This window comes from Myotis brandtii, unplaced genomic scaffold, assembly GCF_000412655.1.
Source record: "Myotis brandtii unplaced genomic scaffold, ASM41265v1 scaffold422, whole genome shotgun sequence".
NCBI classification, from domain to species: Eukaryota; Metazoa; Chordata; class Mammalia; order Chiroptera; family Vespertilionidae; genus Myotis; species Myotis brandtii.
Window position 1 is genome coordinate 4,355,331 of NW_005366171.1, and position 18,836 is coordinate 4,374,166.

The 18,836-nt window shown below is 41.9% G+C and overlaps 1 protein-coding gene across 2 annotated transcripts in view; it reads left to right on the top strand.

Moving 5' to 3' along the window:
* The first annotated feature begins 854 nt into the window (after positions 1-854).
* PARVA (parvin, alpha) overlaps positions 855-18,836 on the top strand; it is a 101,932-nt gene continuing 83,950 nt past the window's right edge. The window contains exon 1 of one of the 2 annotated variants that reach the window (XM_005873984.2): positions 855-901. In XM_005873984.2, the coding sequence (XP_005874046.1) occupies position 901 (1 nt within the window). In that variant the 5' untranslated portion in view covers positions 855-900. Of the gene's footprint in view, positions 902-16,446; positions 16,492-18,836 lie in introns of those variants that run through there. The other variant, XM_014545893.1, reaches the window with a different exon arrangement.

Here is an 18,836-nt window from a genome sequence, read left to right on the forward strand (position 1 = left end):
ACTTGGGTGTTTTAAAAGACATAGTGGGGTGGGGAGGAGAAATCATTTATTTCAAAGAAAACAAGCCCCAGAATGCAAGTCATTGGAAGGTTCCACATCCCTCTGGACCCTGAAGAAAATCAGAAACTGAATTCCTGCCCATTCTCAGAAATTCTCCAAGGAAATTGGCATGAGCCCAATGAGCGTCCAAGGTGGGAATGCAGGCCACCTACCTGGGCTTTTGTGCTTCCTGACAGATGCTCCCGGTCTCTGGCTGGGTGGCGTGGGCATTGTCCCCTCATCTGGGTGTGGTGAGGTGCCCTGCAGGCCCTGACTACAGGCCTCCCCTCTGGATCTTGCTCTCCCATCTGCTTGCGGGCCCTGGTGACCTCTGGGAACAGCTTCCCACTTTTGTCTTGTGTTCTCTTTGTTGGGTCCAGCTGGTCTCATCCCTGGGGCAGGATGGGTGTGGGAGGAGGACGAAGACAGTTGGGATTCTTTAGCTGGTGGGTTGTTGGCCTGGAGCTGAGCCAAGCTTCTCAGCCATCCCTACCACAGCCTCCCCCGCCCCTGGTTCATGATTGGGACATAAGCTCCAGTTCTGACTTGATCAGGAGCCAGCATGATGATTGCTTACTTCTGTGTAAGGCAACTGGATCTCATTGGAGCCAAATTTAATCTTTATCCTGCCACCCACTGGCTTTGCGACTCAGGCAGATCACTTAACCTCTCTGAGCCTCTATTTCCTCATCTGTAAAATTTCAGCTTTGAGTTTCTCCTGGGTATCTCCCATATATACATGAGGTATATATTTTATTAAATTTGTTTTTCTCCTGTTATTCTATCTTTTTTTACAGGAGGGGTCTGAGCAAAGAACCTAGAAGGGTAGAGAGAATATTCTTTTCCTCCCCTACAATAGGGAGTAAGTATTTAAAAAATTTAATTTCTATAAGCAAAACATGTAAGAATTATGAATATGATTTTATAAAAAAATTTTCTACTTGATTCTATAATACATATTTACATTTCAATTTAATTTTAATGCACATTTACTCCCCAAACAGAAATCTAATATATGCCATTTGCATATTAGCAATTCACGTTTTTTCTCACATAATTAATTGAAAATAAATAGCATTTCAAATGGGAAAAATAAAGGCCTATATTATATGAATATCTAAGATGTGCAATAAAATTTACTTAAAATTTATAATGCGATACTTAATATAAAATAAAATTTCTGCTTTAGTGGGTGTGGTGGGGGGTGTTGAAGAATAAATTCCATGACATAGGAAAGTGCTTCAAATAATAATAACAATTATATTATTATTGCTGTGATAACTGACATTTACTGACCAGTACTTTGTGCCAGGCACTCCTATAAACACTTTAGGTATAATAATTTACTTAATCATCACAGTGGCAAACGAATCCCAGTTACAGATAAGGAAATTGAACCAATGGAGAGCTTGAATAACTTGCCTAGTTTAGTACGTGAATTAGTGAAGTAACCAGGCTATGCCAAAGGAGTACTTTTTTTTCAATTGTGGCAAAATACACATAACAATATTTACCATCTTAACCATGTTTAAGTGTACAGCTCAGTAATGTTACGCACATTCACATTGTTGTGCAACTAATCTCCAGAAATCTTTTCTTCTTACAAAACTGAAACTCTATACCCATTAAGCAAGAACTCTCCATCCCCCTTCCCCCAGACCCTGGAAACCACCCTGCTACTTTCTGTCCCTGTGGATTTGACTATTCTCGGTACCTTGTGACCAGCTTATTTCACTTAGCATACTGTCCTCAAGGTTTACCCATGCTGTATGTAGCATGTAGCAGAATTTAGTTTTTTTTTAAGGCTCAGTCCATCACATGTATATGCCATGTTTTGTTTATCCATCCATCTGTCAGTGGACATTTGAGTTGCTTCTACCTTTTGGCTATTGTGAATAATGTTATTATGATCATAGGTGTATCTATTCAAGTTGATGCTTTCAATTCTGCTGGGTATCTATCCAGAAGTGGAATTGCTAGATCATGATAATTCTATTTCTTTTAATTTTTTGAGGAACCATTATACTGTTTCCCCTTAGCTACTGTACCATGTTACAGTCCCACCAGCTGTGTACAACTGTTCCAGTTTCTCCACATCCTGCCAATACCTGTTGTTTTCTGTGATTTTTATATAGTAGCCATCCCAATGGGTGTGAGGTGGTAATCTCATTTGTGGTTTTCATTTGCATTTCCCTAAAGATTAGTGACTTAAGCATTTAATGTGCTTATTGGCTATTTGTTTATCTTCTTTGAAGAAATGTTTTTTGTCCATATTTTAATCAGGTTGTGTGTGGTTTTTTGTTGTTGATGTTGAATTGTAGGAATTCTTTATATATCCTTGTTATTAACCCCTTATCAGCTATAGGGTTTGCAAATATTTTCTCCCATTCCATGGGTTGCCTTTTCACTCTGTTGATTGTGTTCTTTGATGCACCATCAACAGATTTAAAATTTAAATTTTGACATAGTCCGATTTATCTGCTTTTGCTTTTGTCATCATATTCAACTAGGGTTCTTTTGGAGTGATCTGTAGTTAAGGTCAGATGAGGAAAGATCAAGTTCTACCCATTTTGTGTGGAAAGTAAGACTTTAAGACAGAAGCAGCCTCTCCTCACAGTACTGAGAGTGCAGAGACTTGATAAAAAAGAAGAGAAAGTATTACTAAGGGGAGGCAATTTGGGATTGGCTCACAGCCCAAAATTGAGAAAAATAAGCTGAAGAGTACTGTATTACCAGACACTACTTGAGGCAGAAAAAAGAAAGAGTTCTAAAGGGCTGAGAGCCAGAACGTCCAAATAAGAGTAAACAATTAGGAGAAGATGGGGAAATGATGGGCCTTTCACGATCTAAGGGGGAGAAACGTGGTGTGCATTAGGGAAGGAATTATTGGGTTGAAATTTAAGAGAAGTTGATAAATCCTCCTGGCTGGGGAAATGAGAGGTTCTACTTACAAGTAAAATTTATTTTGCAGTGGTTTAGGAGAAAAAGCAGGATGGGGAGGAAGCTGAGGCTGCTAATTAAGATAGAAAGAGAGAGAGGGCTTTTCAGAGACCCAAGGAAATGACTGCAGAGCTAAATTCTTAGTCCCTTTCAGCCTTCCCTGTAAGGGGTTCCAGGGACAATGAATGGGCACAGCCAGAGTAGGCAAGGGAACAGGAGGAATGGGAGCGCTGAAGAGCATGCGAAGAAATATCTGAAGCCCATGAATGCCCTGTTATTATTATTATTATTTTTTCAATGGGCAGATCCACACCTTGGCAGGAAAAAACCTTGGTCACAATTGCTGCTACAAACCTCTGAAAAGCAGGGGTAGTCTAAATGTCTGAGGCAAGCAGACTACAAACAGCAGCAGCATCTTCATGCAGGAGGAAGTGCAGCGAGGAAGAGCTCTGTGCCGGGAGTCGGAGCCCTGTGAGGTGAATTTATTCTGCTTTAGTGGTTTCTCACATCTTCATCTGGAAAACAAAGGTTGTGGCTAGTCGGTCTTCTTTCAGAGGCAAAGTTTTATTCACATGAAGTTAGGTAATGGAGGTTTATTTTTCGGATGCACATTGACAAGAAATCTGAAAAAGTAGCCCAGCTGGCATGGCTCAGTGGTTGAGCATCGACCTATGAACCTGGAGGTTGAACCAGGGTCAATTCCTGGTCAGGGTACGTGCCCAGGTTGTAGGCTCGATCCCCAGTGGGGAACCGCAGGAGGCAGCCGATAGATGATTCTCTCTCATCGTTGATGTTTCTATCTCTCTCTCCCTCTTCCTTCCTCTCTGAAGTCAATAAAAACATATATATTTTTTAAAAAGAAGTTTAAGTCTCCCATTAAAAGAAAGAAAAGAAAAGAAAAAAAGAAATCTGAAAAGACCACTGGCTGATCAGCCTCCACATGACAATTGGACCTCATGAAGCAAGGAACATGGAGGGTGTTCAGAACCTAAGGCAGCAAGAGAGGCCGTGGAGGTAGAAGTTACTGGATTTTCAGTTTGGTATGTTGCCACTAAAGTGACTTTGTTTTGTTTTCTTGCTACCGGATGGCTTCCTGAGCCTCCACTCCAGACCTTTCCTCTCCATCCTTGCTTCTGCTTACCCATCTAACTCACTTGAAGGAAGGATTGTTCTGGGGAACTCGGATCCAGAGCTCAAGACTTCTTCTTAGTGGATGTTGAGGAGAATGATGGTAGCTAACACGTATGGAGTGCCTACTATGTGCCAGGCACTATGCTAAGCACTTCACAGGTCTTAAATCACTCAATCTTCTTACCAATCTTACAGGGCAAGGACCATTATTATTCTGAGTTTATTGAAGGAAAATCAAGCCCAGTAAAGCAATTCGCTCATGGTCAGACTGCTAGTAAGTGGCATAACCAGCGTTCAGATCCAGACAGTAGGCTCCAGAGCCTGTGCCCTTCATACTACCCTACTGCCTCCCAGCAAAGATGGAAGGAATTAGCTGCCAGAGGTCTTAAATTCTTGTTTCCTTCCATGCTCATGCAAGCAGCTGTCAAACATCTGTTCATCTCAACCTGTTTAGGACTTTTAAAAAAATATTTTTTAAAATCTGTACCATCTCTGAGAGGTGGTGCCATCCTGAGTTTGCTGTGTGTTATATCTTGATGGACTCAGGTGCTTGCCATTATGGATTGTTTGACGTGGAATGGGCGAGGAGGTGGGCTGACAAGAGGGGCCACTGAGGATCTGACCTAACTACAAAGAGTGGCACAGATGAGGACACCCAGGCATGGTAACAGGGATTTACAGACATCTCAGCCCTAAATGGAAGTTTGCATTACTAGTATATCCTAGAATTCAGGTTGTTGTTGTTGGTGGTGGCCAGTAAGCCATGAGAATCAATGAACTTTCCTAGAGAGAATATACAGTGTGGTTACTTCCAACTTCACTTATCAGGTTGTCTCGCTGAGTTTAGTAACTACCAGATGAATCTCCCAAAAAGATTTTTTCCCCCTTTAATCTGGCCCTTTAAAATCTAGGTTTACAATAATTGCAGGACGGTTTTGCTGAAATGGACTTCACATGGTTTTAGGATGTTCACCAGGGCATATCTCAGCTGCCCACCAGTGATATCAAACTGCCCAGACAGGCAGGCTAGGCTGGTGATCGCAAGGACAATGACAAATGGAGCTCTCGGCAATGCTCGAGTTGTAGAGTTTTTAGCCCTTGATGTATTTTGGTGGGAAACAACGGCTTAAATTCTTCAACTGGAATTGTACAAACACAATTTGTATATTCCATTCCTTAATCCACAAAATATAAGGAAAAGCCAAAAGGATGCATTTGAAAAATATTGGGGCTGATCAAATCTTTTTCTGATTATGTTCTTTTGAAGTCAAACTATCTAAGCTCTAGAAATATTGGAACAGGTCAGGCCTGGAGCATTCCTGATTGAGTAGTTCAAGATCTATTGGTAGAATTCAAAGTCTTACCAGGTGGCGGTGCAAGCCAGATGCTGAGGCTTTAACCTGACTTATCCCTGCATTTAGAGGGTTTTCTAGCTAGGTAAGGGCTTTGATCCACAATCACCTTTTGTGTATAATATAAAATGTTTGCAGTGCGCTTCCATTTAGCATTCTTACACTTTTTAAAAACTTAAAATTGTTCCATATTTTCTACCCATTGATCTACTCACATGATCACTTACAGTTCTTAATAACTTCATAAGATCCCATGTAATTGCTATACAGAATTTACTTAACCTCTTCTCCTGTGGTTGGTCATTTAAAACCAGTTCAATTTTGGTTCTTATTGATATGCTGTTGGAAATGTTTATGTTGCTTACCTTGTTTACTGTTCTTTCATTCCATTTCTCCCTTTCTTTCTTTCTTTCTCTCTCTCTCTCTCTCTCTCTCTCTCTCTCTCTCTCTCTCTTTCTTTCTTTCTTTCTTCTTCTTCTTTTTTTTTGAGTGTTTCTTTGGGAAGAAACTCCCAAAGAGGAATTAAGGATCAAAATGTTTTGCAGTTCTTGTTCCATATTGTTGGACAGCCTACACAAACAATGGAGTAATTCACAGTGCCCCACAATGGTTGAGTATGCTTGGTCTACACAGCTCTGCCAATATTGGCCTACCATTGTATCGTATATTGTTTTTAGATAGGTATACAGTTATTTTGATTTTTTAAAAAATCATTAGTGAGACTGAACATCTTCCCATATGTTGGTTTATCAGGTACATTTTCCAGTGAGCATGGTGCATATATAAAGTAGTTGTCACAGGGTTGCCACTTACTAATGTTCCTTCTCGCTCCCTCTTTTTCCGTTTTTCTCTTTAGCCATCTGTCAAATACTGATGGTTTCATTACTGATGATAATATGTTTATATCACAATATAAAACCTCATTCCTATTTTGGATTATAAATATTTATTCATTATATTTATTATAATTTAAAGCTTTCTTTTGCCCTCTTGGTTTTATTACCGTTTATGTAGGAGGCTTTAAATAGACTTTAAAATATTTCAACTTACCTTCCTCCAGTCTTATAATAATTCTGTTTTGTTTTTCAATTGTCATGAATGTATCTCTTTCCGACAGCAGAGGTAAATACACTATCCTTTTCTTTTAAATGTATTGTTTGTTTAATTAGTTCATTGACCAAGTTGGAAAGTATTATCCTATTTAATTAGTTATGGATATAATATACTTTTTTTTCATGTCGATACCAGATTGTTCCACCAGCATTTACTAAGTGGGGAGTCCTTCGTTCAGTACTGTGATTCCCAGTTTGTGTTTGTTTGCTGTATCCTGAGGACTTATGAGTGCTTAAATCCATCTCTGGAATCACTATTTTATTAGTCTTTGTCCTGGCCTTGAGCCAGCAAAATTCAGTTTTGATGAAGATCACTTTATAATATAACCCTAAATTTGATTATTGTATCCTCTTTCAATCTTCTTTGGTATTATTATGTATTTATTTTTTCTTATTAATTTTGTTAGTGATTCATTATCCTAGACCGTTTCTAGCAGGAGTTTAATTGTTCTTATGTTTATCTATTCTTTTGTTTTCTGGACTAATGTTCCTGATATTACTCTAAGATTTCTAAATCAGGAGCAATGGATTTAACTTGGTTTATTTAGAATTTATTTTCCCATTGTGATTTTATAATTTTTACTTCACTAGATATTTATCTTGAGATATACTATAAATTATCAAAGGTGTTTTTTTTTTCTCTTAGAAGAGGGAACAGCCGTATTTTCATTGCCTTTTCTAGTTTATATCATTGACATGCATTTGTTTGATCTTGCATTGTCTACTTACACTATTATGTCACACACACACACACACACACACACAATGGTATTTCTATTTCCTCCCTTCCTATATTTATTCTCTATTTCTTTTTCATCTTGTCCTGCAATGTTTTCTATTACCTCCAATAAGAGTGCCACAGGAGAGGAGCATCCTTAGCTTCTGCCTGTGTTTGCAAAGGGAAGCCTCTGGAGTGGGCTGTTTATTCGCCGTGATAGCTACTATCCGCTCAGTGCTATTTAAATTAAAAATGAAGTTTTCTGGTCATATTAGCCACATTTAAGAGCTCAATAGCCACACCTGACTAGTCGCTACTGTACTGGACAATGCAGAAATAAATATTTCCATCATTGCAGAAAGTGTTAATGGGTAGCCCTAACCTAGGAGTTCCACATTAAAAATAATATTGAAACTCTCAGATTTAAATCTATAGTCTTTTTTTTTATCTTAAGGAATAAATCTCTTCCTATTTCAGAGAGTTCTTATAAAGAGTTAATGTTGAATGTTAATGATGGCCTTTTTAGCATCCATCAAAAATAATTCTTGTATTTAAAAATAGATTTATTTTCTGTCAAAGTGTTGAACTATCCTAATAATTTCCCCATGCAGTGCTAGCTCTGTCTTTGTAGGCTAGATTATACTTATTTGTTTTTGAAACAGTTCCCCTTTCTGTTTGTAGGATATAATTTATGATTTATTAAACTATATTCCTGAATAAGATAGTCCTATAATTCACCTCTCTCTCTCTCTCTGTTGTCCTTATTAGGTGTTTTAAATCAAGATCTATTTACTTCCTAATATGAATTAGATAACATACAACCTTGTCTACATTTTGAGACCTTTCATGTAACTAGTATTGGAAATGTGGAGATGTTTCCCTGAGAATCCATTATGGGATTCTTTTCAAAATGTATGGAAAAGACAGAACTTTCCTAGCAGTTCCTTGACATGAGTCTATACATGTTTTTAAATTTTTATTCAACATAATTAGCTCATAATTGCACTGTTGAATGAAAACTTCCTGTAAAACACTAGACAGCGTGCTGGACGACAAGATGAGTGTGTTATTGGCCAGAAAGAACGAAGGTTTTCATATCCCCTCCTCATTGGATTCTTCAAGGCTTTCTCCACCCCTCAGTTTCCCAACATGAATCACCAGGCCAGTCTTCTCATCCTCCCCACCCCAATATCTTGATCTTATCCTCTTCCCAACCTCCAGTTTTCCTCTTCACCACTCATTCATTCCGAGGATCCACCCAAAGTTCCCATCTTTGTGATTTTTCCTGATTGGTTTCTCTCTGATCTCATCCTAATGTATTCCTTGAGCGTGTCATATTTCTTTTGGCAAAGAACTATTCACAGTCTTGTCATATTGTCTAATATCTTCTGTGTTATTATGTACATCTCATATGTCTGATATCCCTGTGGGGTGGGAGTGGAAGGAGAATTTAGGCTTTCTATTTCTTTTCTTTAGTTCTAAGAATGTGGCATACATTAAGAGATATTCTTTGAATAAGTGTGTTTACAAATGAATGATGCTTTATTGCCAGGCAAAGTCAGTAAGATCTGTGGCCAAGGGCAGGTTTTATTAGCTTTAGTAAACTAGTGTAACCTATTTGGACAAGAAGGCAAAAGAGTTTTCATGAAGGACCATATTCATCTTCCAAGTTTGTTAATTCAGCCACTCATTCAAGAGATAACTATTTTTTAAAATATATTTTTATTGATTCAGAGAGGAAGAGAGAGGGAGATATAGAAACATCAATGATGAGAGAGAATCATTGATCGGCTGCCTCCTGAACACCCACTACTGGGGATCGAGCCTGCAACTGGGCATGTGCCCTTGACCGGAATCGAACCCAGGACCCTTCAGTCCACAGGCTGTTGCTCTATCTACTGAGCCAAACGATCTAGGGCAAGAGATAACTATTGTGCAAGCTGATATCCCATGTGCAAGCTGATACAGGATTAAACAAAATAAACATGGTCCTGGCTTCATGGTCTTCTAGTAAGAGAGCTTGGTATTCAACAAGTAAACCAACAAATAAATATATAATTACAAATTGTGCTAGTTGCTGTAAAGGAAAGAGAAGGGTATGGACAATTTAAGTTAGTCTGGGTGGTCAGGCAGGGCCTCAGTCAGATTAGAAAGTGACATTTAAGCTGAGAGCTGAAGGATGGGTCAGTGGCCAAGTGAAGCCAGGCAGAGGGAATAGCATGTGCAAAGGCCTGAGGTATGAAAGAGCTCAGTGGGTGTGAGAAACAACCAAAGGCCAGGTGTGACTGGAGCATGGTAAATAAGAGGGAAATTGACATGGGTTGTGGCAGGTCCAGATCCAAAGGGCATTATGGCCCAGGGTTGGGTATTTGGGTTTTAAGCAATCTGATATACATTTTCAGAGACTTTTCTAACCTAATATATGTGCCTATTACTGCTCCAAGGAATATATTTAATATTGAGAATATCCATATGACATTGGTACTTTTAATATGCCCATTTCCCAGTTGAGAAAACCAAGGCCCAGAAATGTGTGCTTGGGGTCACATAGCATGTTTTGAAGAAGCCAATATATAATCAGGCTGCCTTGAGCCTCTAGAGCCCAAGCTCTGACCACTGGGTGGCCTTGCCATAAGGTCACTTGGCTGCTGTGTGGCTGATGGGGTTGGGCAGTGTGGGAGCAGGCAGATAAATTAGGGGGCTCTTTCAGCAGTTCAGGTGAGAGGTCATAGCTACAAGTGGTGCTATATAACCAATATTTTATGGTCAGGGCAAGGAGAGAGACAAGGAAACTTGATTTAACAGAATCATAACAAATATATATGATTTATTTAGACTTTTAGAAAAGCCTTTGAAATCTTGTTTTAAAGAATTCAGAATTTAGAAAAGAAACAAAGCAATCAGCGGAAGCACAGCATGAAAAGGAAATAAAAATTGGATCAGAAATGAAGCACAAATCACACTAATAAAACAAGTGGCTTTTTGTTTTAATTGATACAGTGGAAAGAAAAAAAATAAGTGAGAAAGGAAATATGACAATTATTATAAAAGAAATGTGTCATTTGTATGGCATTTATAACTCCTTGCTGAATTAGCTACCCAAGCTGAATCAGATAATTGTTTAACTAGAGTGAGATCATGAAATTAGTTAAAAAATGTATCGTCGTGAAATCTGATACGAGATCCACTGCCCTCTGTGGGGCCTAGTTTTTCCTTTCTTCCCGCTGTCTGCTGAAGTCTGACCAGTCTTCATGACCCTGTTCAAATCCTTTCCTAAAATAGAAAAACAATAGTCATGAAGACATGACTATTTTAGCCCAAACCAGCAGTGACCAGCAGTGCAGAGGGCCTTGCTGGAGTGGAAGCAAAGGCTCCGCCACCTTCAGCCTTTACTGTGGAAGGCAGCAGTGGTGGGTTTAATCTGCTTTAGAAATGTTTTCTCCCACAACAGACACATGTTTAAAAAGCAAGTTTTGGAGCATAAAGGCATAAAAATTATCTAGAGACTTTCACTCTGTGGGTTACCACGTGGCTGAAGTTAGAATGAAACATCTGTGGGCGAATGTAGGTTGTAAGCTTTTAGGTAAAACCTTCCTATAGAGCTGCCATGTTACGAACTTGTATTCTCTTGAGAAAAGGTGAAGGACAGTGGTTAGAAGTCAGTTCCCATCAGGTTCTCCAACGGGGCTGCGAGGAAACCTGGTGGGATTTGCAGTGAGCAGGACTGTGTCCAGACTAGCTGTGGGTCCCAGAAGCTCAGATAGCGACGAGGGTAGGAGAGAGCGGATCTCCAATGTGGCTGCCAGTTCCCTTCTCCTGACCATCTTCTCCAAGCCTCCCTCATCCTGGGAGATGTCTCCCAACACTCGGGACAGGGCTCACTACCAGCTGTGGGACCTCCCTTAAAGCGTGAGCAGCCCCTTTAAATGGTACCAAGTACTTTCCATGAGGGGACTGGGAAATTAGCAGAGTGATGGCGGAAGGTGAGCAGAGAATTTGGGCCAAGGTGGAGTCTTAAGCCGTATTTGGTAGGCATGGCCATATCACCACAAATCTCAGGAAAGCAGTCTCGCTTTCATATATCAGGTTCAGGCCACTCCAGGTTATTTTCCATATGGAGTCCCTCATATGAAAGGAAGGAAGGAAAGGAAGGAAAGCAGAAGGAAGAAGAGAAGAAACAGAGAGGATGGATCGCTAGAGGCTAATACTAGGACATTCCATCTTTCACTCATGCACACATGCGTGCATCCAACATTACTAAGCCAGGACAGAGCAGGGTCCTGAGAACTGAGATGACCTAGGTACAGTCAAGGTACCTCCTTTGACAGTCAGCCACATGTTCAGATACTGTTATATGACTAGATATTACATGCAAAGTCCCTGGCACAGTATCTGGCACATATTTGGTACTGAGCAAACCCTGGTTGTCATCATATCGCCATCACTAGGCTGTGAGATCCTTGAGGACAGATGAGCTGTTCATGCATCTTGGAATCCCTGCATTGGCAGTGTCTAGTGCAGAGGTCAGAGTCCTTGAATGTACTTTGACCCATTGACTAACTGAATGAATACATTTTTGAGCACTCACTCCATGCAGGCACCTTTAAAAGGCATGGAGCCCAGCCAGCATGTCTCAATGGTTGAGTGTCGATCTATGAATCAGGAGGTCACGGTTCGATTCCTGGTCAGGGTACATGCCTGGGTTGCGGGCTCGACCCCCAGTGGGGGTGGGGGGTGTACATGAGGCAGCCTATAAATGATTCTCTCTCATCATTGATGTTTCTCTCTCTCTCTCTCTCCATCTCCCTTCCTCTCTGAAATCAATAAAAAAATATATTTAAAAAAATCTTGAAAAGGCATAGGGAAAGCTTCTGAGCCCAACCTTTGTCCTAAAGTGGGATGGGGCATAAATAGAAAGTGCTGTAAATTAAAAGGCCAATATAGGGGCAGCATTTGTTAAGTGCCAAGTGAATAAAGATAGAAGGAGCTTCAGGAATTTGGGGGAGGAGAAAATTCTGTGGGTTGGTAGGGAGAGTGTGACAGGTACTAATCCAGAATCTTTTAACATCAGGTTCAGGATGTTAAAAGAAGTGCTAACCCTTTAACCCTTTGGCAGTGGGAATGGGAAGAATAAACCCCTCCCCAAGACAGGAGTTTGCAGACACCCTCATTCAGTGTGTGCTGGTAAATCTTTAACAACCGGTTCTCCAGGAAAAAAAGTATGTGAATGAATGCATATATAAATTTAAATTTTACTGACAAAAGATCAGTAGCACACAATTCACTACTAATAATAAAATATCCAATACTCTTTCTTATAAATTCCATGAGCCTATTGATTCTCACAGAATGTTTTTGTTGAGCTCTTGTATCTATAGCTAACCTGTGGTTGCAGTTCCTCAATGAGATGATTTGACTAGTAAAATTTTATCCCAGTTCACTAACTCTTTTCCAATACATGTCTTATCCTCAAATCTGATATGTGATTCACTGAACTATTTCTCACCCTTGTGCATATTATATTCCTTAAACTGAAATGTCTTTCAGCTTCAGCACTAAGTATGTCAGAACTTATTCACCAGTTAATGAACACTTTCTTTGCTGAATCAGATAATAGTTTTCAAATATGGGGAGAGTATTTTCCTCCCTTTTTAATGCTATTTGCAATGTAATGACTCACTTTTAAGTTTAATCTGTATTATTGACAATCTTAACTCTAGGTAGTCAACAAAACAAATCAAGTCACCTTTGTTTTTAAGCATAATTCATTTACTGATAATTATAAGTTTATGTTTTAAATTTTAATAATGGTTTATCTTTACCAACTGGCTTAATGAATTCCTAAAAATTTAATGGAGAGCTGGTAGAAGCCAGCTTCAACACACCCATTGTCCTTATTCCTAATTTGTATAAAACTCTCTTCTTTTGGGCAAGGAGCTCTGTACTTTTTGTCACCTTGCCCCTCCCAGACATACAGCTCTTAGTTGCTCACACAGCCTCTGGCAGAAAATCTCATTTCTTTCCTGATACCAACCATGCCGTGGGGAGTTTGGCGTAAATTGCATTACTCACCATAATTGTGATGTTTGGTGTAGTCCCTAATAACTTTACATTTCACACTTATTTCCATTATATCTTAAAACCAGAAAGCAGGATCTTGTGTGGCCATGACAGAGGGTGGATATAAGCCAGCACTTAACTGGCTGTCAGCGTAGTTACCGTAGTTACCCCCTGGGTTCTGCAAAGCTCCCTCCACACTGCGCCTAAAGAACCCAAACCTGCCTAACAGGTTGGAGAAGTTGCTTGTCTCTCAACCAGAACAAAGAGACACAATCCGTCCTATCAAAAGCACAAACTTTTATCAGCGAAGCAAACAAAACAAGCTCCCCTGGCTCCACCCTCCTGTCGGTTTCCTTTCTGAAGCAATATCCCTTTCACAACAGATGTGAAAAATCTGCCAAGTGAGAGGCAAGAATAACCTGTCTGCCCCATTCCCTGGGCTGACCGAGGGCAGTTAAGTTTTGCACTGGTTGGTAAATAGCTGGTCCCCCAACCCCACCAGTGCCCCCGACCTCTGCAGGCAACCTGGGCCCTCCCGAATCCTGCAACAAGTGCACCTCCAGACTGCTCCGACATCAGACTGGACAGTGCCCAGATGTTGCCCATTGTTAAGTATTTTGACTATCACTCCTGCCTTCATCCTCATAATCATAAGGTTTGAGCACAAAATGCCCTGTGCCTTCACTCCCACCTCCAGATCCAAGCCAGAAGGCTCAGGCGCACCGTCTGGCTAGGGGATCCATCATGTTTTTAATAGTGAAAAACTCAGCAAGAATAACCTGTCTGCCCCATTCCCTGGGCTGACCGAGGGCAGTTAAGTTTTGCACTGGTTGGTAAATAGCTGGTCCCCCAACCCCACCAGTGCCCCCCACCTTTGCAGGCAACCTAGACCCTCCCCAATCCTGCAACAAGTGCACCTCCAGACATGCTCCGACATCAGACGACAGTGCCCAGATGTTGCCCATTGTTAAGTATTTTGACTATCACTCCTGCCTTCATCCTCATAATCATAAGGTTTGAGCATAAAATGCCCTGTGCCTTCACTCCCACTTCCAGATCCAAGCCAGAAGGCTCAGGCTCAGGGGGATCCATCTTGTTTTTAATAGTGAAAAGCTCAGCAGCTTAGAATCAAGTGAGGGTCTTCAGAATCCAAGGCTCTTTCTGTAATGTGTCTGCCCTGCATTTCCAGTCCTTGGCTGGTTCCCACGTAGCTTCGCTCATTTATCACCACATCCCAGTTCCTTTAAAACCCTATGTGCTCTCATCCACCCCGACAGAGCCCCCTGTCCCATGCTAGGGCCTCACCATCTAGAGTTACACCTTCCAAATGCTGACTTTTGCCCACCTGAGCCTCGTCATGCCTTGTCCAGACTCTCCGAGGCTGACGCCACTCCATGCCCCACCTCACACTCTTCTGGCTTTCCTGACTCTTGCTCCTCCTGTTGTGCTATCAGCGCTTAGTCACAGTGCCTCCCTTGCCCATGGGGACTTTTTCTCATCTTCTGCTATGGGTTCCAAACCCGAGCACTCATCCGAACCCAACAGTTGTTGGGAATTCCCAGCGTCCCCCGTTCTGGCTAAGCCCTGGTTCACACAGAGGTAAGGCCACTGGTTTACATTGGGGTCTCCTGTCCGTTTGACCAAAACCGTAAAAGAAATGGAACCTATTTCTCCAAAGGGAAAGGGCTCTGCAAAGGACCTATCATGTGATCAATGTCCAATCATCAAATCATAATAAAATCATTTTTTCAGCTACATGAACTTTTTTCTACTTTCCTTGGGGTTGTGTAATCACTACTACAATTAAGTAATGATGAAATTGTGGGGTTTTTCCTAATTTTTTTCATGCCTGTTGCTTTCAAAACATCTATCACTCCTGCCTTCATCCTCATAATCATAAGGTTTGAGCACAAAATGCCCTGTGCCTTCACTCCCACCTCCAGATCCAAGCCAGAAGGCTCAGGCGCACCGTCTGGCTAGGGGATCCATCATGTTTTTAATAGTGAAAAACTCAGCAGCTTAGAATCAAGCGAGGGTCTTCAGAATCCAAGGCTCTTTCTGTAATATGTCTGCCCTGCATTTCCAGTCCTTGGCTGGTTCCCACGGGGCTTTGCTCATTTATCCCCACCTCCCAGTTCCTTTAAAACCCTATGTGCTCTCATCCACCCCGACAGAGCCCCCTGTCCCATGCTAGGGCCTCACCATCTAGAGTTACACCTTCCAAATGCTGACTTTTGCCCACCTGAGCCTCGTCATGCCTTGTCCAGACTCTCCGAGGCTGACGCCACTCCATGCCCCACCTCACACTCTTCTGGCTTTCCTGACTCTTGCTCCTCCTGTTGTGCTATCAGCGCTTAGTCACAGTGCCTCCCTTGCCCATGGGGACTTTTTCTCATCTTCTGCTATGGGTTCCAAACCCGAGCACTCATCCGAACCCAACAGTTGTTGGGAATTCCCAGCGTCCCCCGTTCTGGCTAAGCCCTGGTTCACACAGAGGTAAGGCCACTGGTTTACATTGGGGTCTCCTGTCCGTTTGACCAAAACCGTAAAAGAAATGGAACCTATTTCTCCAAAGGGAAAGGGCTCTGCAAAGGACCTATCATGTGATCAATGTCCAATCATCAAATCATAATAAAATCATTTTTTCAGCTACATGAACTTTTTTCTACTTTCCTTGGGGTTGTGTAATCACTACTACAATTAAGTAATGATGAAATTGTGGGGTTTTTCCTAATTTTTTTCATGCCTGTTGCTTTCAAAACATTTCTCACAGGGTTTAATAACTCATATTAAAAGTGAATTCCAATAAAAGGCCTATTAATTAAATTATTCAGCCTGGTTCAGGAGCTCTTTTTTAAAAATAATGTGCATGTTTAGGACAGGAGGGGTTTCCCGTTGTCATTTCAGGAGATAAATGTGTTGAGAAATGGAGAGAGTATAAATAGACGTGAGTGTCATTTTATCTAATTGAAGATGAATGCTGGATCTGGGGCCCTGGAGTAGAATCGAGTCCTGGTTCTAACTTGCCTTGAAAGAGATTTATGATCATGGCATATGAAGTGTTGTCTCCCAAGGTCTCTCTGGTGACCATTAACTCCTTCAGCTCGGCGCTCTGCATCCAGAAGGGGCATCTCGCAAGGTGGGTGGGGGAAGAAGGAAGGATGTAGTCGTGTGTTTGTCCTGCTTTATTCAGGCCTCTGGAATGTAAAGTGGTTTGAAAGCTACGAGCCATATGTGTATATTATGCCAACTGGCCTTCCCTGGGGCTTTGATGTCTTCTCTTTTTCTATTAGTATCATTGAGATTTTCCAGAATGTTTTTAAAAAGGGGAATTAGTAGTAGTTCTCGCACGGTTGGTTTGAGACATTGTTGACGCCTGGCATAGCCATTGCATTTGAGCTTGTTTTTTACCTTGACTTCTGCAAACCTTTTCCCAGAGAACTGGCAGCTTAGGTCTGATCTGTGGCTACACACAGAGGACTCGGTGGCTGGAAATGGGGGCTCTGTTGTGGCCGTGATACTGTAAGAGGCTTCCCTGGGGTGTTAAGTGGAATTGTTTGGATGGTTTTAGTACCCTTAGAGGTGGCTGGGGAGAGCCGAGTTCTTAATGACTGACCTAAAGCATAGAATGCACTTGAACCTCTTGGTCAATCGCCGAATTCCTTCTGCAGGTGGAAATGTTGCTCCTTCCAAGGGAGGCCAAGTCTCATTTTTGTGATGACCTTACCCGTTTGAAACTTTCCCGGAATCTCTTATCATTAGCTAGCTCCCCGCCCAAAGATGAAAAACACCATCTGATTTCCAGTTTTCCCATCTCTTATTTGAGTTTGCAACTTTCTTGAATAACAGATGGCCAGAAAATGTGTAAGCCCAAATAAAAGCAAAGCCTGGGCTTCGCTGTGTCTTCACTGGTGTCAGTTGCATTTTAAAATTAAAATGATCAAATGGTCCCCTGGCTTTACGTAGGAGAAATAGAAACGAAGGAAACAACCCCAGCACTTGGGAGTATTTTAGTTTGGGTGGTGTGAAGGGCCTTTTCTTTCTTTCTATTTTTTTTTTAAAGCTTTTAATGTTTCCTTTTAAAGAGAAAGAAGAGAAAAGGCATTTTTGCAAGTTGCTCATTCACAAAGCTCGCAGCGTTTCACCGGCAGCCAGCCTTGATAGAACATGAGAGCTGGCAGAGACCTTTGAGGTCCTCGTTTTAATTGACTTGAAAAGGGAGGAAAAGGTTCTGGAGGAAAAGACTAAAGGAGGGCCTGGTCTTTCCCAGTTTGGCATCTTTCTTACCTCAAGGAGTTAAAAGTCAGGGGCTGAGCGTGATCAACCAGATGGTCTTTAACAGTAACATGGTTCATATTGTTTAGATTATCCTGTTGCAAGTACCGGGCCTCGTTTACCTTTTATGGAATAAAGTGTGGAAAATTGACCACAGATGTAAGTAACCAAGAATGACGGGGAAGCTGAGCAATTTTCCTGCTCTCCATTCCCTGAAGGAGAGGAGTGAGTGGCGTTTTGCTGCCTGAGGAACACCGATAAATTCTGCCTTCCCGTTGCTTTGATTGCTATCTCAGCTGCAGGCCGGGCCAGATTAATTAGAACTGGGCCCTTGTTATTTCTGAGAGTGTATTTCTGAGTTTAGAAAAGAGTTGACTACCCACAATGGGCCCCGCGTAGAAAGGAGCTTGTTGAGACAGGCCAGTGCTTCCCTTTACAGCATGCTTTTTGGGATTATAAAGTCATTTATGCCTTTGTAATCCTTCTGAGGAATATTCTGCAACCAGGGTTTTATGAAGTCCCTTTGTTTTCACTCGCTTGCGCTTCTCCACTTTCCTCAGTTCTGCGCACCATTGCCAAGGCCACGCTGACTTTGGCCTCTCATCCTTCTTTGTGGCACTTGCTGCCTTGGCCTGTGGCTATAACCACAGTCAGGTGACCAGACTTCTGCTTGCAGGTCTGCTGGAGGCAGTGAGGCCCCATACTACCCTCGGGCTGCTCCAGGCCTCTGGGAATCGGTCGCCATTTCTCAGAGTGGTCTCCTGGGCTGCCTTCCCTTTATGTGGGGCCTGACAGGAGATGGGGCCCACTCCTCTGGTCCCATGTATTTTCTGTCTTATTCCCATCAAATCCAGCTCCCCTTTCTCCTGCCAGCCTCCTCTACTCATCCCTTCCACCAGGCTCCCTCTCTGGAGTCCTGGCTCTACTATCAAGAAACTCCCTAATATTGGACCCCCTGACCCATTCCGCACACATTTTCCCGGACACCTGGGCATCGTTGTCTCCAGGGCATCGCTTTCCCCATGCTTACCTGGTTTTCAGTTCACTATCCCCCATGATCCCTTTGAAACCTCTCCTTTGAAGTTGAGGTGCCTGGTTAGCTCACTCCCATCTGTCACCAACCCCTGGATGCTTCTTTGCACTCCCTGAGGACTTGGGCACTTGGAGTTGTCCCACTCCTCCCCGTGAGCTCAACAACCTCCCTCCTGA